This window comes from Macaca thibetana, chromosome 6 (genome assembly GCF_024542745.1).
Source record: "Macaca thibetana thibetana isolate TM-01 chromosome 6, ASM2454274v1, whole genome shotgun sequence".
Lineage (NCBI taxonomy): Eukaryota > Metazoa > Chordata > Mammalia > Primates > Cercopithecidae > Macaca > Macaca thibetana.
Genome location: NC_065583.1, coordinates 2,732,415 through 2,760,115, shown reverse-complemented (window position 1 = coordinate 2,760,115; position 27,701 = coordinate 2,732,415). Strand labels below are relative to the sequence as shown.

General features: G+C 44.8%; 1 protein-coding gene across 5 annotated transcripts; it reads left to right on the top strand.

Moving 5' to 3' along the window:
* Positions 1-720: 720 nt before the first annotated feature.
* On the top strand, positions 721-25,945 carry ZNF454 (zinc finger protein 454). Of its 5 annotated transcripts, none has more exons than XM_050794194.1 (5): positions 721-916; positions 2,164-2,303; positions 6,038-6,164; positions 6,577-6,666; positions 24,300-25,945. In XM_050794194.1, exons 2-5 carry the CDS (start codon positions 2,271-2,273, stop codon positions 25,628-25,630), a joined length of 1,581 nt encoding a protein of 526 aa, XP_050650151.1. In that variant the 5' UTR covers positions 721-916; positions 2,164-2,270; the 3' UTR covers positions 25,631-25,945. The 5 variants fall into 5 exon arrangements, with proteins under 5 accessions (XP_050650151.1, XP_050650150.1, XP_050650149.1 ...); XM_050794193.1 differs by having other exon boundaries at positions 748-916; positions 2,167-2,303; XM_050794192.1 differs by having other exon boundaries at positions 748-973.
* Positions 25,946-27,701: the final 1,756 nt, after the last annotated feature.

The following is a 27,701-nucleotide window of genomic DNA, read 5'->3' as shown; positions in this document are numbered from 1 at the left end:
CTCCTTCCTCTCCCTCTTCCCCACCTCTGAGAAGTCCTCAGGCACGAAGTGTTCTGCGTCCCGAACATTCCAGGGGCCGCCGGCCACCATGGGCTCTGTCCTGAGGTGCCAAGCGGGACATCCCTGCCCGACATCCTGTCCCCCCGCACCGCACACGCGTTAACGGCTGTGGCGTCTCCACCCCAGCACGCACTGGCCCGCCCGCGGGGCCAGGCTGGAAGCGTCGGGCGCTTGCCAGGCCAAGGCGCAAACCTGCCGCCTTCCAGGCCTTTTCCGCGCGGTCCCCGTCAGGAACGCGCCCGGTCGCCTCCTACTCCGTCTTCCGGACCTTCCCCGTCCTCTCTCGTCGGCGATCGGGCGTCGCTCCCCTGGACTAACCTCCCTTGTCCCATCTGCAGCTTTTCGCTCGTCTGCATCTTCCTGGGCCTTCGTGCAAGGCAGAGACCTGGTTCTAAAGCGAACGGAACGGAACCGATTCCGTAAGTTCATTCAGCTCCAGAATCCACCAGGTTCTAGATTCTGATGAGCGCGCCGAGGTCGGCGCGAAGGGGCCTCTGGGAAAGGTAGTTTCCGCGCCTGAAGCCGGGGGGCGGGGCAGGCGCAAGGCAGCACGGTCTCCGCCGATTCTCCCTCTGGGAAGTGGAGTCTGGCCGGCGGAACCGCAGCAGCCCTGAGACTTGTGGGAATTCGGCCCAACGGTTCCCAGGGCAACGCGCAAGCGCAGTTCAGCTCCCGGCTGCAGACTCCAGCTCATTGTGTTCCGACTGCGATGTGGCGCTTGCGATCTCTCGCCGCCGGCAGAGGCTCCTCGAAGGGCGACACGGGGGTGACCAGGCACGGTGGTCAAAGCCGCAGAGGGAGAGCGGGAGCGGTCGTGAGGTCGTCTGGGGAGAAGGGCGGAGGCAAAGCCGAGGAGGTGCGGTTGTGGTCCCTTCTGCAGGACGCTGATCCAATGCCCCAAACTTCCCGGAATGTATGTCTGAGATTTGATCCCAAACAGAGAGAGGGAGGACGGCCAGGGGTGGTCATCCTGGGCTTGGGGTCGAGTCTGTGAGTGCCTGTGGAGGAGATGGAGCCAGGGCCTCTGGCCTGTGTCTTGGAGCGGACTCTGAGAAGCCCCGGGTTTCCGCTCAGGTGGTAGATACGCGCCTGGCGTGGTTCCGAGGCCGGAGGCGGCCGGTGCAGCAGCCCCCGAGGGACCCGGCGAAGCGGCAGCGGCGGGAGGGGGTTGTGTGTGATTAGGGCTCCTGACCCTTCCCTCTCCCCTCCCCCAACTCACACAAACGCCGCTTCTGCCCACCTGTGACTCCAGGCCACCCAAACTGGGCCCCAGAGAGTGAGAACCCTGAGGCCAGAGGAGGGTTTGCCTGAAAGGCTGCGACAGTGAAGAGCCAGCCTTCTTAGCCTCCTTTTTGAGGAGGAAGACGACGACCCTCCTTTTCCTCTTCTCCTGTCACTCCCAGATAAGGCAGCTGTTCCAAAGCCGCCGAGGGAGAGCGGAGCGGTCTTCCAATCCAATCGAACCCACACTCTGCCCTCAGTTGCCTCTGCCCATCGCTCCCACCTTTTCGGGTACATCCTGGTGGATTCTGGAGCTGAATAACTTGTTAAAGAGATAATTCTCGGCCGGGTGCGGTGGCTCACGCCTGTAATCCCAGCACTTTGGGAGGCCGAGGCGAGCTGATCACCTGAGGTCAGCAGTTCGAGACCAGCCTGGCCAATATGGTGAAATACCGGTCTCTACTGAAAATATAAAAATTAACCGGGCGTGGTGGCGGGTGCGTGTAATCCCAGCTACTCAGGAGACTGGGGCAGGAGAATCGCTTGAACCCGGAAGGCGGAGCTTGCAGTGAGCCAAGATCATGCCATTGCTCTCCAGCCTAGGTGACAGAGCGAGACTCTGTCTCAAAAAAAAAAATTCTCTTGAGATCGCCCAGTGAGGCTGAAGGGAAAGACCAGAGGATGGGTGGAAGGCATGAGATCTGGGCCTGGAACAGGCTTTCTGCAAGGAAAAGTCAGTGTATGGTAGGAGAGAGAATGGGGAGCAAACAGGAACCAGAACACTCACTGCCTGGGGTCCTGGCGTCCTCCCAGGATGTGAACGCTCTCTGCCTCACTCTGGACCGCTGTATGAGAGCTTTTGACCCAGTCCTCTCCTAACAGCAGGTGTGTAGACCCTTCTAGCCTGAGGAGTTCTGCAGGTGTGAAGCTCCACACCTGCTTCCATAGCACTTTGCCTGTCCCTAAGAGGGCTCATCGGAGAAGAAAGAATGGCTGTCAGCCACCTGCCAACCATGGACCAGGTGAGTGGGGGTCTCTTCCCCCTAAATTGCTTTCTGGATTTGAAGAGTGTGGCATGTTTCCTTCCTCAGATCGGGAGCTTTTCTCCCAATCCAGTCCCACCCAGACACTGACCTCAGTTGCCTCTCCCCAACCACCACCCACCCCCTACCCTCACCCCATATCTGGCTCATCCTGGTGGGTGTGGGTATAACTTGCTAAAGGTCACATATATGTCACAGCTGAGACTGGAACCCAGGTTCCTGTGAAATCAAAACCTGTACTCTTTTCACTAGCAAGTAAGATTAGGGATCTGAAGTGGTAAAGGCATGTATTAGTCCCTTTTTGCCTTACTCTGAAGAAATACCTGAGGCTGGGTAATTGATAAGAAAAGAATTTTAATTGGCCCACGGCTCTGTAGGCTGTACAGGAAGCATGGTGTCAGCATCTACTTCTGATGAGGCCTTTAAAAGCTTCCAATCATAGCAGAAGGTGAAGGGGGAGCAGGTGCATCACACGGTGAGAGAGCGAGCAAGAGAGAGAAGTGGGAGGTCCTAGACTCTTAAACAACTGGATCTCATGTGAACCAGCTGAGCGAGAATTCACTCATCACCAAGAGGATGGCACTAAGCCATTCACGAGGGATCTACCCCCTTGATCCAACACCCCCACCAGGCCCCACCTCCAACACTGGAGGTCACATTTCAATAGGAGATTTGGAAGGGACATACATCCAAACCATATCAGGGCAGGACCTCACACAGAGCTCAAAGAAGGGCATCGTGGGAACACTTTTTTGAGGAGGTGTGACTTACTAGACTCTTTTTCTTTTATGAAATTTGGCTTTTTTACCAATGAAATTATTCAAAAGACTATGCTTCCAAAAAGTCCTATAATTTCCTAAAACACTTGAACAGTCCTAGCATCTTTAGAATAAGAATATGGACTGTGCTTTGAAGGAGACAGCATTCATTTGGGCATATACATTCTGATAGATTTGGTTAAATTGTTCTAATTCCTTCACATTTAAACCTCCCCAAGGACTGGAATGTGTGGCAGGAATCACTGGAAAGGATGACCAGCTAGGTGGGAGCGCCATGTTCAACATAGCACAGCTCACTGGCTGCTCCCCTCCTCTTGGCTTCTGACTTGTCACTTGGGACCTGTCTCATGCACCACTTTTTCTGTGAAACCTGTCTCCACCCACAGTGCCAGTCTGCTGTGATATTTTCCTTCCCTAACCTTTTCCTCAAAGTCACTGTTGGTGTCATACAATTTATCTTGTGTTTATAGGCTGCCTTAATTTTGTTGCCATTCAACAGACATATGTTAGAGCTGTAAAATGTGCCAGGAATTATGATCTGGGCTACAAATACAAAGTGAACGATAAATGGTCCCTGACAAATGGGTTCATGGCTTCCATCAGAGTGTTTCTTGACTGCCTGCCATGGGCCAAGTATCTGGGTGCAGGTAACAGAAACCTAATTCAGACTGCCTTAGGCAGAAGCAGGCACTTATTGGAAAGATATGGAGGTGTTTCCCCAAAAGCAAAAGCAAAGACACAACTGGATGTTGACTATGGAAGTGGGGTCTACAATAACCTGAGAGTCCTTTCTCACGGACCTTTGGATCCTTCTCTGGGCTTCTGCTGACCTCTTCTTTCTCAGTGAACACCAGCTCCCTTAACTTCTCAGCCAACTGGGAAGACAAGAGCTGTAATAGCTACTGGATTTTACATGCTAGGTCAGGTTTCGGGTACACCTGTGTGTCAGGACAGAGACTTTCCTCTGTGACCCCATCTCACAGTTTCTATGAAAGGGACTAGTTCTAATCAGAAGGAACAAGGTCCTATTGTGTAGAATGACGTGTGCGTGTGTGTGTCTGTTGAGGGTGTGTGTCACAGGGTGTGTGGGGGTATTTGTGTGTGTGTGTGGGTGTGTTCGGGTGTGTGTGTGCTTGCGTGTGTGTCGTGTGTGTTGAGGGTCTGTGGGGGGATGTGTAGGGGTGTGTCTTTGTATGTGAGTTTGTGTGTCTGTGTGTCTCTATGTTTGTATATGGGGGTATGGGTATGTGTTGTGTGTATGTGTGTGTGCACTTGTGTGTGTCTGTGTGTGTTGGTGTTTGTGTGTGTATGTGGGTGTATGGATATGGGTGTGTGTGCACGTGTGTCTCTGTGTTTGTGTATGCCTCTGTGTGAGTTTATGTGTGTTTGTATGTGGGGGGGTATGGATATGGGTGTGTGCACTTGTGTGTGTGTGAATGTTGTGGGGGGTGTGTGTTGTGTGTGTATGTGGAGGGGTATGGGGGTGTGTGTGTGTGCTTTGTGTTTGTGTGTAGGGAGTGTGGGTATGGGTGTGTATGTGTTTGTAGGTGTGTGTGTGCGCGCTTGTGTATGTGTCTCGGGTGTGTGTGTATGGGTGTGTGTTGTGTGTGTGTGTGTGTGTGTATGTGGAAGGGTGTGGGTGTGTGTGTGTCTCTGGGGGAGTGTGGGCATGGGGGTGTGTGTGTTTGTGTATGTGGAAGGGTGTGGGTGTGTGTCTCTGTGGGGGAGTGTGGGTATGGGTGTGTGTTGTGTGTATGTGTGTGTGTGTGTATGTGGAAGGGTGTGGGGTGTGTGTGTCTCTGGGGGAGTGTGGGTATGGGTGTGTGTGTGTGTGTGGAAGGGTATGGGTGTGTGTCTGTGGGGGAGTATGGGTATGGGTGTGTGTTGTGGGTATGGGTGTGTGTTGTGTGTGTGTGTGTGTATGTGGAAGGGTGTGGGTGTGTGCCTCTGTGGGGGAGTGTGGGTATGGGTGTGTGTGTGTGTGTGTGTGTGTTGTGTGTGTATGTGGAAGGGGTGGTGTGTGTCTCTGTGGGGGGGTGTGGGTATGGGTGTGTGTTGTGTGTATGGGTGTGTGTTGTGTGTATGTGTGTGTGTGTGTGTGTGTGTCTCTGGGGGGGGTGTGGGTATGGGTGTGTGTTGTGTGTATGGGTGTGTGTTGTGTGTGTGTGTGTGTGTGTATGTGGAAGGGTATGGGGGTGTGTGTGTCTGTGGGGGAGTGTGGGTATGGGGGGGTTGTGTGTATGGGTGTGTGTGTGTATGTGGAAGGGTATGGGGTGTGTGTGTGTCTGTGGGGGAGTGTGGGTATGGGTATGTGTGTGTATGGGTGTGTGTATGTACACCCTGAAGAAAAGCAGGAGTTGCTGAGCAGCCGCAGATAGGTGTTGAGTACATGGGCCGTGTTCCAGATGTGGGGAAGGCCAGGAGATGTGGAGACAGACAGCCCACATCTTGGAGTTAACAGTCCCGTGGGGGAGACAGAGTAAACCAAACATCACAATAAATTGGGGCAGTGTCTTGATGGGTCCTCATAGACAACTGCAGGAGCCGTCAGGGAAGGCTGCGCTGAGCAAGCAGTCTATGCTGAGACCTGCATAGGATTTGGTCCCCTGGGGTGAGGGGAGAGGCAGGGCTAGGCGGTGTGAGGGAGATGGAGAAAATGTTCTGGGCTGAATGGATGGCAAGTTGGAAGTCCCAGTGCTGAGGAAGCCTATCTTCACCACCATATATGTTTCTTCAGAGTGGGGAGCAACGTCTAGTCCAAAGCTAGGCCCCTAGGAGACCCTGAAGAGTGACTAACTTGCCACAGAACGCCAGCTCCCTGTGTGCCAGCAGTCCTGTAAATCTCCACAAGCTTCTAGAGGCTGCCAGTCTCTTTTCTAGAGAACCATGTGCATGGGTAGCCCCTGGTCAAGGAGAATGAATTTGCTGTTGCAGGAATCGGTGACCTTCAAGGATGTGGCTGTACTCTTCACCCAGGAAGAGTGGGGGCAGCTGAGCCCAGCCCAGAGGGCCCTGTACAGGGACGTGATGCTGGAGAACTACAGCAACCTGGTCTCACTGGGTAAGTGGGACCCCTGCAAGGTTACTCTTCACTTTTGGGGATCTCTTTAGGACCTTTCCATTGACACCATATAGAAGATTCGGTTGGACCAATTGAGGACGCTGTCTTCAACGGTGCTATTGATACTTACCTGTCCTTGGTGTCCTGGGCACAGGCCTCTTTTGGAGTCCACTGCGGATGCCTCAAAAGTGACTAGGGTCAAACGCTTTCTTTCTGGCAAGGAGAGGAACATGGGAACAGATTGTGTCAGGCCTCAGTCATCTTTTCCTCCGGCTGGGAACATACCTGGCCCTGCGCTTTCCTATCAAGTCTTCTTTTCCAGCAAGTTCTGAGGACCAGGCTTTGTCTTTGCAATGATTTTTATCTCTTGTATAAACAGATGTGGTTTATTTTTGTCTCCCCTTAAAAACAGGACTCTTAGGACCCAAACCAGATATGTTTTCCCAGCTAGAAAAAAGGGAAGTGTGGATGCCAGAGGATACCCCTGGAGGCTTCTGTCTTGGTAAGAATCATGTGTGTGGGAGACACCGGGAGGAGCCCTGCTGGGCAGGGAAGGCTCCGTAGGGAAGGCAGTGAGGCTCGCAAATGCACCAGTCTGTGAATTGAGAAAAGAGCCTCTTTCACCTTTATTCACCTTAATACCTTGTTACTGCATTTGTTCTAGCCTGCACTGCCAAAATGCAGCAGGCCTGGACCCTCCCAGCAGTGATTTTCCTTCTCTCCCTCGTTGGCACAGATTAGTAGAGTCTCTGGTCTAGAAAAGACTCAACTTCATCTGGGCAGTTCTCCCCACAGCCCATTCCTGGGTGTCCTGTTCAGCATCTGACAGTGCAGTCTGTGCCTGCCCTCTCTCATGAGGAGCCACAGCATGGCAGCTTCTGGTCTTAGGAGCCAGTGTTCGTGTGCCTGCTAGGTATCTCCTCCAGCTACACGTTGTACTTTCCTCAGCTACCTCCATATGTGTTTGCCCACGTGGATTCTTTCTCTTCTGCGTTTTGCCGGCCTAGTAAGTAGCACAGATTTGTTGCCTGGGACATGACAAAAGACGTGACAGTTTGGTGATGGTTACTTGTCTTGAGGAGCTCATTGTATCTGGTGGCTTAAGGGCAGTGATGTGTTTTGCTCCCTTAATCCCCAGTATTCTAGAGTGCTTAGTGCCTTACCCAAGACTGTAGCGTTTCACTATCAGCTAGCATTTTGCAGAGTGTCATGTATTTTTACAAAACTTTTGTTATAGATTTTCCACAGTAACCCAGTGTAGTAGGCAGGAATTTATATCCTACAATAAATAACTGTGTACCTGGAATATCTAGAACCCAATCTGTTATGGAAATTAAATTTCTTTTTTTTTTCTTTTTTTTTTTTTGAGACGGAGCCTCCCTCTGTCACCCAGGCTGGAGTGCAGTGGTGCAATCTCAGCTCACTGCAACCTCTGCTGCTTGGGTTCGAACAATTCTCCTGCCTCAGCTTCCCGAGTAGCTGGGACTACAGGCTTGCGCCACCATGCCTGGCTAATTTTTGTATTTTTAGTAAAGATGGGGTTCCACCATGTTGGCCAGGCTGGTCTCGAATTCCTGACCTCAAGTGATCCACCCACCTCAGCCTCCCAGAGTGCTGGGATTACAGGCATGAACCACCTCACCTGGCCAGAAATTAAATATCTTAATTCTAAAACTCACTTGGCAAAAAACTTTTTAAAATATATCCAATGGCATTCTGAATAATCTATGAATCTGTATGTTCCATTACCAAACTAAGGCATTTTAAATATTTTATTCTGTATTATGCAAATAGTCTTATAACAAAAATGGAGGCAATTAAAAGAAATTCATCCACAGTTCTACCACCTTGGCATCACTGTTTTTACCTAAATCATTCAATCATCCATTCATTCATGATTCAAGGAGTCTGATTCTTCATTGCACCCTTGAGAGAGGAGTATGGAGGGAGGTGAAGAAGACTTTTGTGCCTACAGAGATTTCATAGTCAGGTGTGGGTGATGACATGAAAGTACAGCCAGCGACAGTTGAGTGTACCCGGGCCCCTCCCCACACTCTGTTTCCACAGTCATGATTTCTGAGTTTCCTGGAGATGCAGCACTGAGGCTGGTTTGTGAAGGATGATTAGCAGTTAGCCAGTCAGACATCAAAGAAGACTTAATTTGTGACTCAAGAAAGTTTTATAGCTTTTCCATTTCCTATTAAAATTTTATGTGTATATATAATTTATGTAAATTTAAATATATATTTTATATAAATTATTCCGTGAATTTATTTATATTTAAATAATAAATTTAATGTATAATTTATATAAATTATATGTGTGTATATATGTGTGTGTATATATATTTTTTAAGACACAGTCCCCTTCTGTTACCAGGCTGGAGTGCAGTGGTGTAATCATGGCTGTCTGCAACGCTGAACCTCCTGGGCTCAAGTGATTCTCTTGCCTCAGGCTCCTAAATAGCTGAGACTATAGGTGCCTACCACTGCCTGGCTACTTTTTATTTATTTTTTATTTTTTATTGTATTTGAGATGTCACCCAGGCTGGAGTGCAGTGGTGCAGTCTCGGCTCACTGCAACCTCCGTCTCCCAGGATCAAGTGATTCTCCTGCCTCAGCCTCCCAAGTAGCTGGGATTACAGGCACACGCCATCTCGCCCAGCTAATTTTTTGTATTTTTACTAGAGATGAGGTTTTGTCATGTTGGCCAGGCTGGTCTCAAACTCGCGACCTCAGGTGATCCGCCCCCCTCAGCCTCCCAAAGTGCTGGGATTACAGGTGTGAGCCACTGTGCCTGGTCTTTTTTTTTAGTATTTTGCCCAGGCTGATCTCAAACTCTGGACTTCAATCTCCTGCCTCAGCCTCCTAATAAAGTTATATTTTTAAAAAATAGATCTTCTATTTTGTTTTTTGTCCACTGGGAGTTTCTGCTGTAAAGAACTGCTGGTCATTTCCAAATAACTAGTCTTGTCACTTGTCAGTTCCTAGTTCATATTGTTACTTCCTCATTCATATTCATTCTCAAAATATTTGTTGGATTCATTTTCAGTTTTTTTCTCTTATTTCTGTTTCATTTCTTTTTGTTTGTTTGTTGTTGTTGTTGTTTGAGATGGAGTCTCGCTCTGTCACCAGGCTGGAGTACAGTGGCACGATCTCGGTTCACTGCAACCACTACCTCCTGGGTTCAAGCGATTCTCCTACCTCAGCCTCCCAAGTAGCTGGGATTACAGGTGTGCACCACCATGCCCAGCTAATTTTTGTATTTTTAGTAGAGATGGGGTTTCACCATGTTTTTGGCCACGATGGTCTTGATCTGTTGACCTCGTGATTCACCCACCTCGGCCTCCCAAAGTGCTGGGATTACAGGCGTGAGCCACGGCGCCCTGCCTCTGTTTCATTTCTTAATGACTGGCTAAGACATCAAAGACCATAGAACACTGATAATAGGTTTTCAAGGAATTTGATCTAGAAATTTTCCATTGTTGCACTAATTAGTCATGGTTTAGAATACACACTTTTCGTGTGTGTGGAGACAAGGTCTCAGTATGTTGCCCAGGCTGGTCTCGAACTCCTGGGCTCAAGTGATCCGCCAGCCTCAGCCTCCCAAAGTTCTGGGATTACAGGTGTGAGCCACCGTGTCTGGCTGACACTTATTTTTAATCATACTAAGAAAAAGTCCTTGGTAAATACCTTTCCTTCTTAGTTTTTCTATTCTCTGTGCCATGAGCTAGGGGAAGGGGAGAAGAAAGCTGACATTTGAGCACCTGTGGATCAGCACCCTGCTGAGAAATTTGGAGGGATTTGTGTTCGCTTCCCCTTTTAATCCTTACAACCTGTGAGGCAAGGATGACTGACTCCACTTCGCAGAGAATGGAGCCTCAGCTGCTGAATTAAGTTGGACTCTGACGTAATGCCGCTATTAAGAGGCAAGTCAGGGTTATAGCATGAAGCCAGCAGGAGACTCATCCAGCCCTTCAAGTGTTGCACTTTCTTCCCTTCTCCAAAATTGTTTTAATTACATATAAATTGTTTACTCACCAAACGTAAAGAAAACTGATTCCTTAAGGCCAGGCGCGGTGGCTCACGCCTGTAATCCCAGCACTTTGGGAGGCCGATGCGGGTGGATCATGAGGTCAGGAGATCGAGACCATCCTGGCTAACACGGTGAAACCTCATCTCTATTAAAAATACAAAAAACTAGCCGGGCGTGGTGGCAGGTGCCTGTGGTCCCAGCTACCCAGGAGGCTGAGGCAGGAGAAGGGCGTGAACCCGGGAGGCGGAGCTTGCAGTGAGCCGAGATGGAGCCACTGCACTCCAGCCTGGGCAACAGAGTGAGACGCTGTCTCAAAAAAATAAATAAATAAAAAAGAAAACTGATTCCTTAATTGAGGAGTAGCTAATACCTTTTATAATTTCTTCCTTATTTATTAATCTGTTGAGGTTTATTTTTGCTACATCAATTGTATGTTTTACTGTTTAGCTTTATCTTTTTTGAGTTATAAAATGTATTAGATTACAACTATGTATTATCTATGATGTTAACATTGTATATTATGTCCTCTTATTTCCAATTTTATCTGAACTTTTTTTTCTTAAATTTGCTTAGAATTTCTTTTAAAGAACCATTTCTTTTTTTTCTTTTTTTTTTTTTGAGACAGAGTCTCACTCTGTTGCCCAGGCTGGAGTGCAGTGGCGTGATCTTGGCTCACTACAACCTCAGCCTCCTGGGTTCAAGCAATTCTGCCTCAGCCTCCTGAGTAGCTGGGATTACAGGCGCGTGCTACCACGCCCGGCTAATTTTTGTATTTTTAGCAGAGATGGGGTTTCACCATGTTGACCAGGATGGTCTCCATCTCCTGACCTCGTAATCCTCCCATCTCGGCCTCCCAAAGTGCTGGGATTACAGGCATGAGCCACCACGCCTGGCCTTAAAGAGCTGTTTCTTATTTATTGCTCTTACATGTAATTTCTACACACACCATTATCATTTCTTTGTTTCACTATAAAATAATTTTTTTTTTTTTTTTTTTTTTTTTTGAGAGGGAGTCTCACTCTGTCACCCAGGCTGGAGTACAGTGGCGCAATCTCGGCTCACTGCAAGCTCCGCCTCCCAGGTTCAGACCATTCTCCTGCCTCAGCCTCCTGAGTAATTGGGATTACAGGCGCCCGCCACCACGCCCGGCTAATTTTTTGTATTTTTAGTAGAGACGGAGTTTCATTGTGTTAGCCAGGATGGTCTGATCTCCCGACCTCCTGATCCGCCCGCCTCAGCTTCCCAAAGTGCTGGGATTACAGGCGTGAGCCACCGTGCCCGGCCAAAATAAATGTATTTTGAATATTGTACATCATGTATACACAGCCCTTGTTTGGGAGTTTCTTTGCGGGTATTCATAGATGTAGAGGTACTAGATTTAAGGGTATATGCTCCTTCAACTTTACTAGATATTCGCAGATTGATCATCAAATTAGTTGTTCCAAATTATACTAACAGTTGATGCAAATTACTGTTACTTAACATCCCTGCCCAAATTTGGAACTATCAGAGTTTTAAAAACTTCTGTTAGTCTTATTCCTGAGAAATGGTATCTTGTGGTTTTTATTTACATTTCCTTCATTACCAGTGAGGTTGAACATCTTTTCATATACTTACTGATTATTTACTTTTTGTGACTTACACATTCCTATTCTTTGCCCATTTTTCTATGACAGTTTCTTTTTGTATTCATTCATAGGAGCTCTGTCTGTATTTAGGAATCTGCTTTATCAGTTAATCAGTGAATGTCCGTTATCCAGTCCATAGCTTACCGTGTCTCTTTCTTTGTGAACAGAAGTTCTTATCTGATGAAGTAAAATATATCAGTATTCGTCGTTATGATATTTGTTCTTAGTGCTTTCTGTGTCCTGTTTAAATCATCTTTTCTACCCTTTGATCCATGAGGGAAGGACTTTGTCTTGTTTGCACTTGTATCTTGGGCAATACTAGGTCTCAGTATGTATTTGCTGAATAAGTTCATTTCTAATAATTTTTACCTTTTTCTTTTTTTTTTTTTCTGTGTGTTGTCAAAAGTTTGTCTTTTTTAATAGACTTTTAAATGAATAAACATGTGACTTTGCTGATCCTTTCTATTTTTGTTTATTTTATTAATTTTTGTTCTTCACTGTTTCCTTGAACTTTTTGGAGTTTATTCTGTTTTTCCCCCTTTTTCTTTCTTTTAAGCATTTATTTTTAATTGAAGTAATACAGGCATTTAATGAAACTCTATGAGGTTTGTAGTGAACAATGGTGGCTCTTCCCCCCACTTCCCCTTTTTGCCCTCTCTAGAAGTAGCCACTCTCTCTTCTTTTAGCTGATTATTTGATATATTTGCTTCCATTTCTCCAAGTGACATGTTTGTGTTGCTACCTCTTGACTTTTCGGTTTTAGACAGTATGTATTGAATTCTTTCTATACAAAGTGAGGCTTAAACTTGGCCCCGGCCCCTTCAACAACTCCTGCTTATTGGATTTCCATTCGCCGTCCTCCCAGTTGTAGTGTAGCTTTGACTTCGTCAATAGTCAGTGTTGACATTCTTAAACATTAGTCATAACTGAACTGTGTAGGAAATTATGACAACTTTTGCTTTCCTAAGCAACGTATTCCTAGAGTTCATTAGTTCTTAGTTGAGTTTATATTGATCATTAATTTGATCTCAGTCCTTCTCTCATTGTCTTCATCTTTTCTGGAGCCTTCTGACCTCCATTCTAGACGGCTCGGCCTTCTGCAGCTGGTGCCCAGCTGGCATCCTGAGAATCCCCTTCTATCCTGGGCCGTTCACTGTGCTGTTCACTGTGTCCTGTGTCTTCTTTCATGGTTTGCTCTCTCCTTTTGGTGGCACACATCTCCTTGTAGTTTCCTCAGGAAGAATGCGAGGAAATACATGTTTTCTACCCTATTAGCTTGTCTGTAGATGTCTTTTTCTCTCCCTGACACTTTATGGATCATTTGACTGGATAGAATTCAGCACTGGGAATCATTTTCCTTCAGAAATTTCACATTACTCCGTTGTTTTCTGGACCTCAGGCTGCTGTTAAGAAATCCAAAATCACAGCCGGGTTCGGTGGCTCACGCCTGTAGTCCCAGCACTTTGGGAGGCCGAGATGGGCAGATCACGAGGTCAGGAGATTGAGACCATCCTGGCTAACACGGTGAAACCCCGTCTCTACTAAAAATATAAAAAATTAGCCGGGCGTGGTGGCGGCGCCTATAATCACAGCTACTCGGGAGGCTGAGGCAGGAGAATGGCGTAAACGTGGGAGGTGGAGCTTGCAGTGAGCTGAGATCGCGCCACTGCACTCCACCCTGGGTGACAAAGTGAGATTCTGTCTCAAAAAAAAAAAAAAAGAAATCCAAAATCGCTCTGTTTCTTAATCATTTGTAACCTGTTTTTCCTCTCTGAAAACTTGCAAGATCTTCTCATTTACTCCAGTGATCTTAAATTTCCTGATGTTCCCTGCTGTGGATCTATTTTTATCCACCAAGCATTGGTGAGCCTTTGGCTGAGCATTTAGTGAAACTTTCCATCTAAAATTCCCACCCAGCCAGGCATGGTGGCTCACACCTATAATCCCAGCACTTTGGGAGGCCGAGGCGGGTGGATCACTTGAAGTCAGGAGTTTGACACCAGCCTGGCCAATGTGGTGAAACCCCATCTCTATTAAAAATACAAAAATTAGCTGGGTGTGGTGGCAGGAGCCTGTAATCCCAGCTACTCGGGAGGCTGAGGCACAAGAATCGCTTGAACCCGGGAGGCGGTGGTTGCAGTGAGCTGAGATTGCACCACTGCACTCCAGCCTGACTGGAGTGCCGGGCTGGACAACAGTTGGGCAACAGAGTGAAGCTGCGTCTCAAAAAATAAAAATAAATAAGTAAAATAAAATTCCTGCCCATTGGCATTAGGACATATTCTCTATTATTGTTTGATTTCCACTTTCAGTTTTTTTTTCTTTTTCTCTTTGCGGAATACTTGATACTAATAATGGACACCCTAGACTGGTCTCTAATTTTCTTATTATTGAAATTCTCATCTTTTATGCTCTTTTGTGTACATGCTTTTTGTCAGGTTTCCACAACTTTGTCTTCCAACTCTTCTGCTGAGGTTTTTAAAAATAATTCTTACTCAGCTTCATCGAATTACAATTACATGGAATAAAATTCACCAATTTGAAGTGTAAAATTTGATTAGTTTCGACAAATTTATACAATTTGTACCCATCACCAAGTCAAGGAAAATAACATTTTTCTTTTTTCTTTTTTCTTTTTTTTTTTTTTTTGAGACGGAGTCTCCCTCTGTTGCCCAGGCTGGAGTGCAGTGATGCAATCTCGGCTCACTGCAAGCTCCACCTCACGGGTTCACGCCATTCTCCTGCCTCAGCCTCCCCAGCAGCTGGGACTACAGGTGCCCGCCACTGCGCCCAGCTAATTTTTTGTATTTTTAGTAGAGATGGGATTTCACCGTGTTAGCCAGGATGGTCTCGATCTCCTGACCTCGTGATCCACCCGCCTCGGCCTCCCAAAGTGCTGGGATTACAGGCGTGAGCCACCGCGCCCAGCCGATAACATTTTTCTTATCCCCCAAAGTTCTGTCTTAACTCCTTGGCTGTTAATTCCCTCCCCTGCCCACAGCTCCTGCCAGCGACTAACCTACTTACTGCCACTGCGAGTGCCCCTCTCCAGGATTTCATGTGAATGGAGTTGCACAGTGCATGCTCTTTCTGTCTGACTTCTTCACTGGCGTGATGTCTTTGAGGTTCATTCCTGTTGTTTCACATGTCAGCAGTTCCTTGCCGTTGCTGAGTAGCCTCCCACTGTATGGATGTACCACGGTTTGCTCGTCCGTTCATCACTGGTGAGGATTTGAGTTGCTTTCCGTTTTGGGCTAAAGCCACTGTGAACATTCTTGTGTAAGTTTCTGTGGACATGCTTTTTTGTAGGCATATGTTCTCACTGGGGTAGTTGCCTAGGAGTAGGATTGCTGGTTGTATACTAAGTGTGTGTTTAACTCTGTCATAAACTGTGAAACTATTTTCAAAGCGACCATTCCATTTTGTATTCCCATGGCTATGTATATGGGATCTGGTTTCTTATTGCACTGGTTAGGACCTCCCGCACAAAGTTGAGTAGCAGCTGTAGTGGGGTGGCTTTGCCTTCTTCCCTATCTTAGTGGGAAAGCATTCAGCCTTTCACCGTTGAGTATGATGTTAGCACTAGGCTTTTCGTAGATGCTCTTCATCAGATTGAGGAAGTTTATGCCCATTTCTGGTTTGAAGTGAGAGTTTTATCACAAAAATATACTAAATTTTTGTCAAACGTTTTTCTCAAACCTTAAGATGATGCTGTCGTTGATAAAAGGAATTACATTGGTTTTTAAGGACCAAGTCAAAGTTGTATTTCTGGGACAAGTATAACTTAGTCTTGACTTACTTATCCTTTTTAAGTATTGCTGAATTGAATTTGTGAACATTTTGTTAAAGAGTTTGCATTGATATTCATGAGCGATATTAGTCTATAGCTTCCTTTCCTTATAACCTCTCTGTCTCTGGTCTCAGAGTAACATTAGTCTTACAAAATGAATTGGGAAATTTCTCCTTCTGTTTTCTGGGAAAATTTGTGTCAAAATGCTGTTATTTCTTTATTAAATATTTGGCAGAACCAGTGAAGTCTTCTGGGCCAGGAGCAGAGACTTGTGGGACAGTTTTAAACGGCAAATTCAGGTTCTGTGGCTTTCTTGTCTTCGATGGCTCACAGACTGTAGCCACGGCCTTCTGAAACCCTGACCTCTGTCCCCTCAATTTATCGAGACCCCTGGGCTCTGTTTGGGTCCTGTGCCGTGACCTGGAGTCTGCCTCCAGGGACTAAACTGGGGCATCCGTAGGTCTTACCTAGCTTGTTTCCCTTCTCTCAGGGACCACTGTCCTCCACCACCATTTGTCATTTACCTTAAAACAGTCATTTCATACTTTGTTCTGGTTTTCTAATTGTTTACAAAAGGAACTCTCTATTTCGTTTTTGAATTCTCTAATCATTTTTAATTTCCAAGAACTCTTGTTTCTCTGAATATTGTGAATATTGCCTCTTTCAAAAATAAGCTCTTATTACTGTTTTACAGCTAAAATATCTTACATTTAAAGAGAATGATTTTCAAAAACATTTTCTTCTCCCATCATTGGATCCATTTTCTCTAGTTTTCTGTTTGATGCTTTTGGTATTTCTTTCTTGTGAGAGGCTTTCCTCAGCTAGCTAGTAATCCCTCATTGCCTACCCAATTAGACAGCGGGAAGACTAATGTCCTTTTTGGAAGTTCTGGGTAAGTGGGGCTTCAGTCTTCAACACAGTTCTCCAGCCCCAACACAGTTCTCCAGCCCCAACACAGTTCTCCAACCCCAACACAGTTCCCAACCCCAACACAGTTCTCCAGCCCCAACACAGTTCTCCAACCCCAACACAGTTCTCCAGCCCCAACACAGTTCTCCAACCCCAACACAGTTCTCCAGCCCCAACACAGTTCTCTTCAACACAGTTCTCCAGCCCCAACACAGTTCTCCAGCCCCAACACAGTTCTCCAGCCCCAACACAGTTCTCCAGCCCCAACACAGTTCTCCAACCCCAAGCATCTTCAGTCCAGAGCAACTTTGTTTTGCTCTCCTGAAAAAAAAAAAAAAAAAAAGCAAGCCTCTAGTCTTTTGCCACATTGAGAAAGGGCAAATCCCCCAGTTCCCTTGAGTTGGGAAGAGGACCTGGGCACCTAAGGGCAGAGTAAACTGACCTTAAAGCCGTCTTTATTTTTATTTATTTATTTTTATTTTATTTTATTTTATTTTTTTTTTTTGAGACAGAGTCTTGCTGTGTCGCCCAGGCTGGAGTGCAGTGGCCGGATCTCAGCTCACTGCAAGCTCCGCCTCCCAGGTTCACGCCATTCTCCTGCCTCAGCCTCCCGAGTAGCTGGGACTACAGGTGCCTGCCACTACACCCGGCTAATTTTTGTGTTTTTAGTAGAGACAGGGTTTCACTGTGTTGGCCAGGATGGTCTCGATCTCTTGACCTCGTGATCCACCTGCCTCAGCCTCCCAAAGTGCTGGGATTACAGGTGTGAGCCACCACGCCCGGCCCAATCTTTCTTATTTTATTCATCCTAACTTCCACTTCGAGATGAAATTGATGGGACCAATTCTTGAAACTTGGGGTGATTGAGGAGTGAATTGGTCTAGTGTTTGGTCCCTCCCTGGGTGTGACCCTCTTGACTACATTATAAAGGAGGCTTGGAACATATTACTTGCATGCCACTTCAAACCCTACATTAAGTATTATAACACCATCTTTTTTTTTTTTTTTTAATATGGACCAGTGCAGGTAGGGATATGGCTCCTTAATTCAGCCTGCCCTGGAGTGACCTGGGCCCCAGTGAGCGTGCCTGAGTTGCTCACACCAGAGTGCAGAGTGCTCTTTCGTGCTGCAGGCTAGGTCAGTGCCAGTAAGTCCCGTCTTACTGAACTGGATTAATTCACACCTCAATTAATTTTCAGTGTGGTCAAACCAGGATGCATTTGATGCCCCTCTTCATAAACTCTTTTTGAAGATGAGTGTTATTATGTAATATAAAATATTTAAAAAGTCAAATAATTACCCTCAAAAAATATTTTAAGTCATGTATTCTCTTATATATAGACGTTATGTTTTAATAGATGTCAGTATCCAATAGCTGATAGAAAAGAAAGCTAGAAACTGGTGTTTTTATTGATTATTTTTGAAAGCCATCTCCCAGATTTTTTAAAGCAAACTTTTTTTGAAGTTTATACAGAAACTGTTTTCTGTATACATCTGTATACAAAAAGTACATAGATCATAAATGTCCAACTCAGTGAATTCTTACTGTTTAAATATATCTGCATAGTCAGCACTCATATCAAGAAATATACCATTACCAGCACCCCTTATAACCACCCAGTCCCCTTGCAGTTTCTTTTGTCGTAAAGGTAACAGTTACTCTGGTGACAGATTTGTTTTGCCTGTTTGTAAACTTTAAATCATACAGTATGTACTCTTTCATGTCTGGTTTCTTGCTTTCAACAGTATGTTTGAGATTCATCCTTGTTGTCACTTGGAACAATAGTTGGTTCATTCTCGTTGCTGTATAATGTTTAGCCATATAAACCTGTCATTATTTGTACATTTTACTGTTGATAGACATTTGGTTCATTTCTAGCTTAGAGCTATTACAAATAGTACCATTATGAACATTTCTTGTGCAGCTTTTAGAAAATATTAGGTCCACGTTTTCGTTGATTAAATAGCTAGGAGTACTATGATTATGCATATGCAAACTTTAACAGACATAGCCACATGGTTTTCCGAAGTGGTTATACTAATTTATACTCCTACCAGCGAAATGCAGGGTTTCCATATCATCTCTCATACATTTAGTATTATCTTTACAATGTTTTTTCTACCATTCTAGAGGATGGATGGTTATAACTGAAGTTGATCTTCTTCTTTTTAGTATTTCGATGCCCTGTCTTGTAAAGTAACTATACATCTTTGCCCCACTCTCTGTTTTGTTGTCTGGTCTTTTGTTACTGGCTTACAGGCCTGGGTATTAGAATGTAGAATCCTGTCATATATGTGCATTGCAAACGGCGTCTCCCACTCTGGATAATGACGCCATCTGAAAAATACAAATTCTGAATTTTCAGACACCTGAATTCATCAGAGATCTTTTTCTTTTCCTGCCTATGGTTAGCACTTTCTGTGTTCTATTTAGGACATCTTAAGCCCATGAAGATCTGTTTTCCTGTAGTAGCTCCAGTATTTTGTCTTAAGTACTTAGGTCTACAGTCTATATGGAAGATTGATACTCATTGTTTTCTGTAGAGGTGTCCGGTTGACCCGGGATCATTTGCTGAAAAGCCCATCTTTCCCCCATCGTACTGCACTGTCGCCTCTGCCATATATGAGGTGACTGTCACCTCTGCCATATATGAGGTGACTGCATGTCCGTGGGTCTGATTCTGGGTTCTATAGTCTGTTCCATGGGTCTGTTTGTGTACACATTTGTTCTGGACTCTATTGTCTTTCATTCTTTCTATCTAATCTTGTGCCAACACAACATTGCTTTAATTACTCTAGCATTATAATAAGCCTTACACTTGCTGATGTAAATTCTCCAGTTTTGTCCTTTCCTCTTAGAATTTTAGAATTGGCTATTCAATTTTCACAAAATTCCTGCTGGAATTTTGATAAGAATTGGGCTGAAAGTGTAGATTAATTGGGGACAATTGAGAATTTGAAGTCAAATGTGTTTATTGGGTTGTTGAGACCATTTTTTTTTTTTTTTTTTTTTTTTTTGAGACAGAGTCTCGCTGTCGCCCAGGCTGGAGTGCAGTGACGTCATCTCAGCTCGCTGCAAGCTCCGCCTCCCGGGTTCACGCCATTCTCCAGCCTCAGCCTCCTGAGTAGCTGAGACTACAGTCGCCGCCACCGTGCCCGGCTAATTTTTTGTATTTTTAGTAGAGACAGGTTTTCACCATGTTAGTCAGGATAGTCTCGATCTCCTGACCTCATGATCTACCTGCCTCTGCCTCCCAAAGTGCTGGGATTACAGGTGTGAGCCACAACGCCTGGCCCCCTTTTTCTCTTTTACTATTGTTTTTTCTTCTTTTCTTTCTTCTTTTCTTTTTTTTTTTTTTTTTTTTTTTTTTTTTGAGACAAGTTCTTGCTCTGTTGCCCAGGCTGGAGTGCAGTGGTGTGATCATAGTTTACTGCAGCCTTGAACTCCTGGACTCAGGCGATCCTCCCGCCTCAGCCTCCTGAGTAGCTGGGACTACAGGAACACATCACCACGCCTGGCTGACTTTTAAAATTTTTTGTAGAGATAAGGTTTCACCATATCGCCCAGGCAGGTCTTGGACTCCTAGACTCAAGTGGTCCTCCTGCCTTGGCCTCCCAAAGTACTGGGATTACAAGCATGAGCCATTACGCCCAGCCCATTCCTTTTCTTTTTTTTTTTGAAACGTAGTTTCACTCTTGTTGCCCAGGCTGGAGTGCAATGGAACGATCTTGGCTCACCGCAACTTCCACCTCCTGGGTTCAAGTGATTCTCCTGCCTCAGCCTCCTGAGTAGTTGGGATTATAGGCATGCACCACCACGCCTGGCTAATTTTGTATTTTTAGTAGAGGTGGGGTTTCTCCTTGTTGGTCAGGCTGGTCTCAAACTCCTGACCTCAGGTGATCCACCTGCCTTGGCCTCCCAAAGTGCTGGGATTACAGGCGTGAGCCACCACACCTGGCCAGCCCATTCCTTTTTTTAATAGTTTGACTTCTGAATCATTGAGGGTGCCATATGAACATATTTCACTGTGATTATTGCTTTATCTATTTTTCCTTTTTATTCTGTTTTTCATTTATACATTTTTAAAGTTATGTTGTGTGCATACAAATGAAAATTTGTTGTATGTTCCTGGAGAATTGACCCTTTTGTCTATATAAAATACTTTAAAGTCTATTTTCTCAAATACTGTGTGATTTGTCTGTTATTAGTATGGATATAGCACCTTTCTTTTATAAGATATATCCTTTTTAATTCTTTTATTATTTCAGTGTCTACATTTTTGGTATTTCTTTTCTAAGTGATATTCAATTATGTTTTATTTGTTTATCCAGTCTCACAATCTTTTTTTTTTTTTTTTTTTTTTTTTGAGATGGAGTCTCATTCTGTCACCAGGCTGGAATGCAGTGGCATGATCTCAGCTCACTGCAACCTCTGCCTCCCAGGTTCAAGCGATGCTTCTGCCTCAGCCTCCCGAGTAGCTGGGATTACAGGCACCCGCCACCACGCCCAGCTAATTTTTGTATTTTTAGTAGAGACGGGGTTTCACCATGTTGGCCAGGATGGTCTCGATCTCTTGAACTCGTGATCTGCCCACCTCAGCCTCCCAAAGTGCTGGGATTACAGGCAAGAGCCACCACACCTGGCCCACAATCTTAGTTTTTAAAAATAACTTAGGTAAGTTACTATGTATGGGATTTTATATCTACTATCCTATTATTTATTTTATATTTCACTTACTTGCTTTAAATCCCTTGTCCTTTTTTCCTTCCTTCTATTGGATTAAATATTTTTATTGTGCCATTTTTACTCTGTATTAGCTTGTTAATTAACCTTCTTTACTTAGTCTTTTATTGTTAATGCTAATAAATAAAACCAGCTTATTACTGTCCAAAATAAATTTTTACTTTTAATAATTCCCAGACAGTGGTACAATCTTAAAAATTAACACCATTTTTGGCCAGGCACGGTGGCTCATGCCTGTAATCCCAGCACTTTGGGAGGTCAAGGCAGGCAGATTGTGTGAGCTCAGGAGTTTGCAACCAGCCTGGGCAACACAGTGAACCCCTGTCTCTACTAAAATACAAAAAAAAAAAAATTAGCTGGGCATGGCAGCGTGCGCCTGTAGTCCCAGCTACTCAGGAGGCTGAGGCAGGAGAATCACTTGAATCCAGGAGGCAGAGGTTGCAGTGAGCTGAGATCACCACTGCACTCCAGCCTGGGCAACAGAGCGAGACTCGGTCTCAGAAAAAAAAAAAAAAAAAAAAAAAAAAATTAACAGCATTTTCTTCCTTCTACCTTTATTTTTGCTATATATTTTAATTCCACATATATTTGCAATCCATTAAGACATTATAATTATTGTCTCATATAATCAATTGTATTTTTATTTATCCACATATTTAACTTTTCCATTGCTTTTCGTGCCTTCTTACATTTTCATATTTCCACCTGGAATTATTTTTCTTCTACCTGGAACACATCTGTGTTTCTTTTAATGTAGATCTGCTGGTGACACCATCTCTGTTTTTGTTTGTATGGAAATATCTACTTCATGCTTGATTTTTTAGAGATATTTTCTCTGTGTGTTGAATTCTAGCTCGACAGTTCGGTTCTTTCAACACTTCAGATGTTACTTCATTGTCTTCTGGGTTCCATTGTTTTCATTAAGACACTGCCAGTCTTAATTTTGCTTTTTCAAAGGTAATGTATCATTTTTTTTTCCAAGCAACTTTCAAGTGAATCTTTGGTTTTCAGTAGTGCCTAGGTGAATTTTCTTTGTAGTTACCCTTGGAGTTTATAGCCCTTCTCAGAGTTCATTTTTCAGCCTTTTTCTTTTTAAATAGTGTTTGTCTTTTTAGCCGTGTGTTACTATGGATATTTTCTGCTTATGTGTTTTTGTAGCTCACTGTTCCTCTCTTCTGCTGTGTTTGATATCTTGTTAAAGATACTGAATTCATCATTTCGGTTACTGTATTTCTCAGTTCTAGAATTTCCATTTGATTATTCTGTTCCAATTCTTTGTTGTAATTCTCATTCCCGTTTCCTTGAACACATGAATCGCGGTTGTTTAAGGTTCACATCTGATAACTCTGGTGTCTGTATTCTGAGGTTCTTTTTCTATTGTCTGTTTTTCCCTCTTCATTCAATTTCTTAGCACAGCCGGCCTTTTTTTATTGCGTCCCTGACACCATGTGTGAGGGAGAGCAGAGGCTCTAGATGTTGTTCTTCCGGAGAAGATTTAACTTCCCTAGGAGCAGCTAGAGTGCAAGTAAACCATCCTCCTCCAGCCAAGGGCTGAATAGCTGGAGGTTGGTCACAGTATTTGTAAAGCTTTGTCACTGCTCATTTGCCCGTGCTGCTAGTTTTGTAGCCCCGCAGGAGTCCCAGCTGAGAGCTTCACGTTTATCATGACTCTCCTTGGAAGGTCCCGGTTCTGTTGTACCGAAAGACTGGAAAATTCTGGATTTCTGCTTAACTTTAATCTTTTGCCCTGTAAACCTTAAGAATTCAATAAAATGTTTGAGTAACAAGCCACTGAGTATTGGGATCCCCTCTCTATATTTTCATTCTCTCCCAAATATTAGACTATAAAGTCGGCCTGGGTGACATCTCATGCCTTCAGACAGATAACTTTTTTCAGTTCAGATTTTCTAGTTGTTTCTGCAGAAATGTTGGTCTGCCACGGGCTACTCTCTTTGGGCCGGAAGTGAAAGTCAGTCCTCAACATTTTGACATTTGGCAATACTGATGTTTAACTTTGACCATTCTTTGTTTTGAACAGGGATATATTATTCTGAGCTCAATAGGATTTTAGTCTTGAAATATGCCTGTTTACCTTTCTTTTCCTAATAAGTAAAGAAGTTTGTTTCTTTGATTCTAAAAAGATACCAGGAGTGCCTTTTTGTAGAAGATTTTCTGGAGTGAGTGGGAAAAGGAGGTAATAAGGATGGCTTGTTCTTGATAGGATTTCTCATGAATTTTGCATCATCTGTGTTTAGAATCTAGTCCTTAGTATTACATTTTAGCTCCTCTCCTGTTTGCCCTGAGAATACTTGCCAGCAGTGCTTACGGCTGCAGCGTTTATCCTGAGATAACTTTGCCACAAAATGTCTCATGGCACAGTTTCCTCCCCTGGTGTCACGTTATTCATCCGGGTTTGGAGACATTGCTTCCTCACAAGCAATAGGAGGTCCTTATTATTTTAGTAGATATGAGCATTTCACACAGCCTGTACAGCAGCCTGGCTTTTTATTATTCATCTGAATGCTCAAATGAGCCTATATGTTGATTTTAGTTTACTCTAGAGTCAAGGTTTTTTCCTACCAAGTGTTCACTGCTATTTTCAGTGGTTTCTTAAGGCCACATCTGTGTTGTTTTAAAAACCATCTCATTTGAATGGACAGGGCACTTTTCTTCTTGTCTGTTAGCATCATGTGGTCTTTATCCATTTTTTGTTTTTGTTTTTGTTTTAGGCTTAGAAAATCAGATAACTTCCCTATTATCACAAAGAAAATATGTGTTGTACTCAATTCTAAGCCAGGCCTGTGACTTCTAAGATCATGCTTCCAAGCTCTCCTGCCTCATACACTATACATGAGGTCAACCTCTGCCATAGTCCCCTGTTCACCCCTCTTTTCTGTCCTTTCTTGTTACTTCAGAAAATCTTCAAACTCGAAACCTGCCTGTTAGCATTCTGAGCAGGCTCATCATCTCACCTCATCCAAATGCTTTACTAGGGTAAAACGGACATTTTTATTTTTGATGTGTTTCAGACTGGATGACTCTGCCTGCCAGTAAGAAATCTACCCTCAGGGTGGCGATTCCTGAAGAAGAATTGGGCCGATGGACAATAAAGGAAAGGTTCCGCAGCAGCAGTCACTGGAAGTGTGCTAGCCTGCTGGGGTGGCAGTGTGGAGGCCAGGAGATGAGTTTGCAGCAAGCGGTGCTCACTCACCCCAGCACCCCGTCTGGGATTGGTGGACAGGAATGGGATGAATCTGGCAGCACTATGAGCTCATCTCCTCACAGTGCTCAAAGTCAGGGATTCCAGCCTCGCAAAAATGCCTTTGAGTGTAGTGAGTGTGGGAAAGTCTTCTCTAAGAGTTCAACTCTTAATAAACATCAGAAAATTCATACTGGAAAAAACCCAAATCAGAAAATTCATGTGAAAGAGAAAAGATATGAATGTAGAGAATGTGGGAAAGCCTTTCACCAGAGTACGCACCTTATCCATCACCAAAGAATTCACACCGGCGAGAAACCCTATGAATGTAAGGAATGTGGCAAGGCCTTCTCAGTGAGCTCCTCGCTTACGTACCATCAGAAAATTCATACTGGAGAGAAGCCTTTTGAATGCAACTTATGTGGAAAAGCTTTTATCCGAAATATACACCTTGCCCATCATCATAGAATACACACTGGAGAGAAACCTTTTAAATGTAACATTTGTGAAAAAGCCTTTGTGTGTAGGGCACATCTTACCAAACACCAGAATATCCATAGTGGAGAGAAACCCTATAAATGCAACGAATGTGGAAAAGCCTTTAATCAGAGCACAAGTTTTCTTCAGCATCAGAGAATCCACACTGGAGAGAAACCCTTTGAATGTAATGAATGTGGGAAGGCCTTCAGGGTGAACTCTTCCCTTACTGAACATCAGAGAATTCATACTGGAGAGAAACCTTACAAATGTAACGAATGTGGGAAAGCTTTCAGGGATAATTCATCCTTTGCACGACATCGGAAAATCCACACTGGAGAGAAACCGTACAGATGTGGCTTGTGTGAGAAGGCCTTCAGGGACCAATCGGCACTAGCCCAGCATCAGAGGATTCACACCGGGGAGAAGCCTTACATGTGCAACATCTGCGAAAAAGCCTTCAGTGACCATTCAGCCCTCACCCAACACAAGAGAATTCATACCAGAGAAAAACCGTACACATGTAAAATCTGTGGGAAAGCCTTTATCCGAAGCACCCACCTTACTCAACATCAGAGGATTCACACAGGAGAGAAACCCTACAAATGCAACCGATGTGGGAAAGCGTTTAACCAGACCGCAAACCTCATTCAGCATCAGAGACATCATATTGGAGAAAAGTGACATGAGTACAGTTTGTCTGGAAGACCTTTGAGACTGAGTAGATTAATTATTGAATGTAAGATAATCCATTCTAGAGGATAACTATGAAAACTTACATCAAGATCGTCACTTTATTTACTGAGGGTCAACTTTCACAGTGTCATGGGGTTTGGGCACTTAAGAATGGCAAATACTCAGCCAGGTGTGGTGGCTCACGCCTGTAATCCCAGCACTTTGGGAGGCCGAGGTGGGCAGATCTCAAGGTCAAGAGATCGAGACCATCCTGGCTAACATGGTGAAACCCCTTCTCTACTAAAAATATTAAAAATCAGCCGGGTGTGGGCCGGGCGCGGTGGCTCAAGCCTGTAATCCCAGCACTTTGGGAGGCCGAGACGGGCGGATCACGAGGTCAGGAGATCGAGACCATCCTGGCTAACACGGTGAAACCCCGTCTCTACTAAAAAATACAAAAAACTAGCTGGGCGAGGTGGCGGGCGCCTGTAGTCCCAGCTACTCAGGAGGCTGAGGCAGGAGAATGACGTAAATCCGGGAGGCGGAGCTTGCAGTGAGCCGAGATCCGGCCACTGCACTCCAGCCTGGGCGACAGAGCGAGACTCCGCCTCAAAAAAAAAAAAAAAAAAAAAAAAATCAGCCGGGTGTGGTGGCAGGTGCCTGTAGTCCCAGCTGCTAGGGAGGCTGAGGCAGGAGAATGGCATGAACCCGGGAGGTGGAGGTTACAGTGAGCTGAGAGCACACCACTACACTCCAGCTTGGGTGACAGAGTGAGACTCCATCTCAAAAAAAAAAAAAAAGAAAAAGAAGAATGGCAAACTCCTCATTATTTAATACTGCTTCAAATAGCAGTACTGTTTGATTTGTCAGAATTACCAAGTATCAGAACCAAAATGGAGCTTCATTAACAGCATTAAAATTGGTTTATCAAATTACATTTTGACTATTAGAGAAACTGTGGAATTGTAAAAATTAAAGTTGAAAAGCAAAGGAACAAAAAGGTAAAATGGCCTACAAGCATTTCACTCTACTAGATTCTCTTCCATAAGAGAGTTGCCACCTTTAATGGAAACCTTAGTCCTCTCCTCACCCACACCACTGACGCCCAGTGTAAAGAAAGTACAGTCACCATGCACCACCACCAATTATTTAAATTACGCTTCCCACCTTCTGCTTCAAACCATCCCTTGTCACATCTCTCTGGTCTGTGTGTCTGCTGGCTTAATCCCTGTAGAATCCCTGTGAGATGATTCATTTGCCCCAAATGACCCTCTCTGACTTAGCAACTCCTAACTGTCTGCATGGTGCCACCTATCACTGCCCCACATGGGGAGCGTGGTGATCTGGTCTCAGTCACAGTCCATGATTTTGAATATCACACCCAAATCCAGCCTTCAGAACTTGGTATCTCTGTCTAGAAGGCACAACTTGATCAAAATTCTTGAGTTACGCATTTCCTCTGGGCTTCAGCTTGACTGACCCTGGGATGGTACCTGAAGGAGGGGCTTTGCCTATGCCGCCTTCACCCTCCAATTCTTCTGTACTTAGTGACTCTACACATCAGTCAGGGACTTGCTCAGCTTCAGGTGCAATGACCCCACCCACTTAAGTTGTAGTTTTCCCAATCACCTCCCTCTGTCATTACCCATTTCTCTATGTGCAATTGATACAAGAGGTGAAAGCCCCAAGGCCAGTTCTCAGAATGCTCTGACCCGCTCTTCCCCCAGCTGGACAGTCCACTGTGTCCACTGCATTAGAGTACATTTCCTGCTCCCAGGATAAACTGCTGCATCCTGGTCCTTCCCCTGCTTTTTCTAGGTTTCTAGAGGTATTCTATATTCATAGGAAAGCAGACAACTTTGAATTTCTGCTTTTGCATTTGGAAATGGTCATTTCCTCTCCTCCATCTGGGCCTTCCACTATTTAAAGACTCATACTGACAGTGGTGAGAAAAATGTTGAGTAATTCCGTGAGTCAAGAAGAGGTCACTAGCTCCACTGACATTCTCTGGCAAGGGCCATGTCCATGTTCAAAAGTTTGAGTGGTACAGTAGTCCTGCAGGTATGGTTCCTTTACCATC

Bases quoted from the DNA above. Each gene is read 5' to 3' on its own strand.
- ZNF454 (XM_050794194.1), top strand. From the start codon at position 2,271: ATGGCTGTCAGCCACCTGCCAACCATGGACCAG. The intron at 2,304-6,037 runs GTGAGTGGGGGT...TTGCTGTTGCAG, and splicing joins ACCTGCCAACCATGGACCAG to GAATCGGTGACCTTCAAGGA. The intron at 6,165-6,576 runs GTAAGTGGGACC...CCTTAAAAACAG, and splicing joins CAGCAACCTGGTCTCACTGG to GACTCTTAGGACCCAAACCA.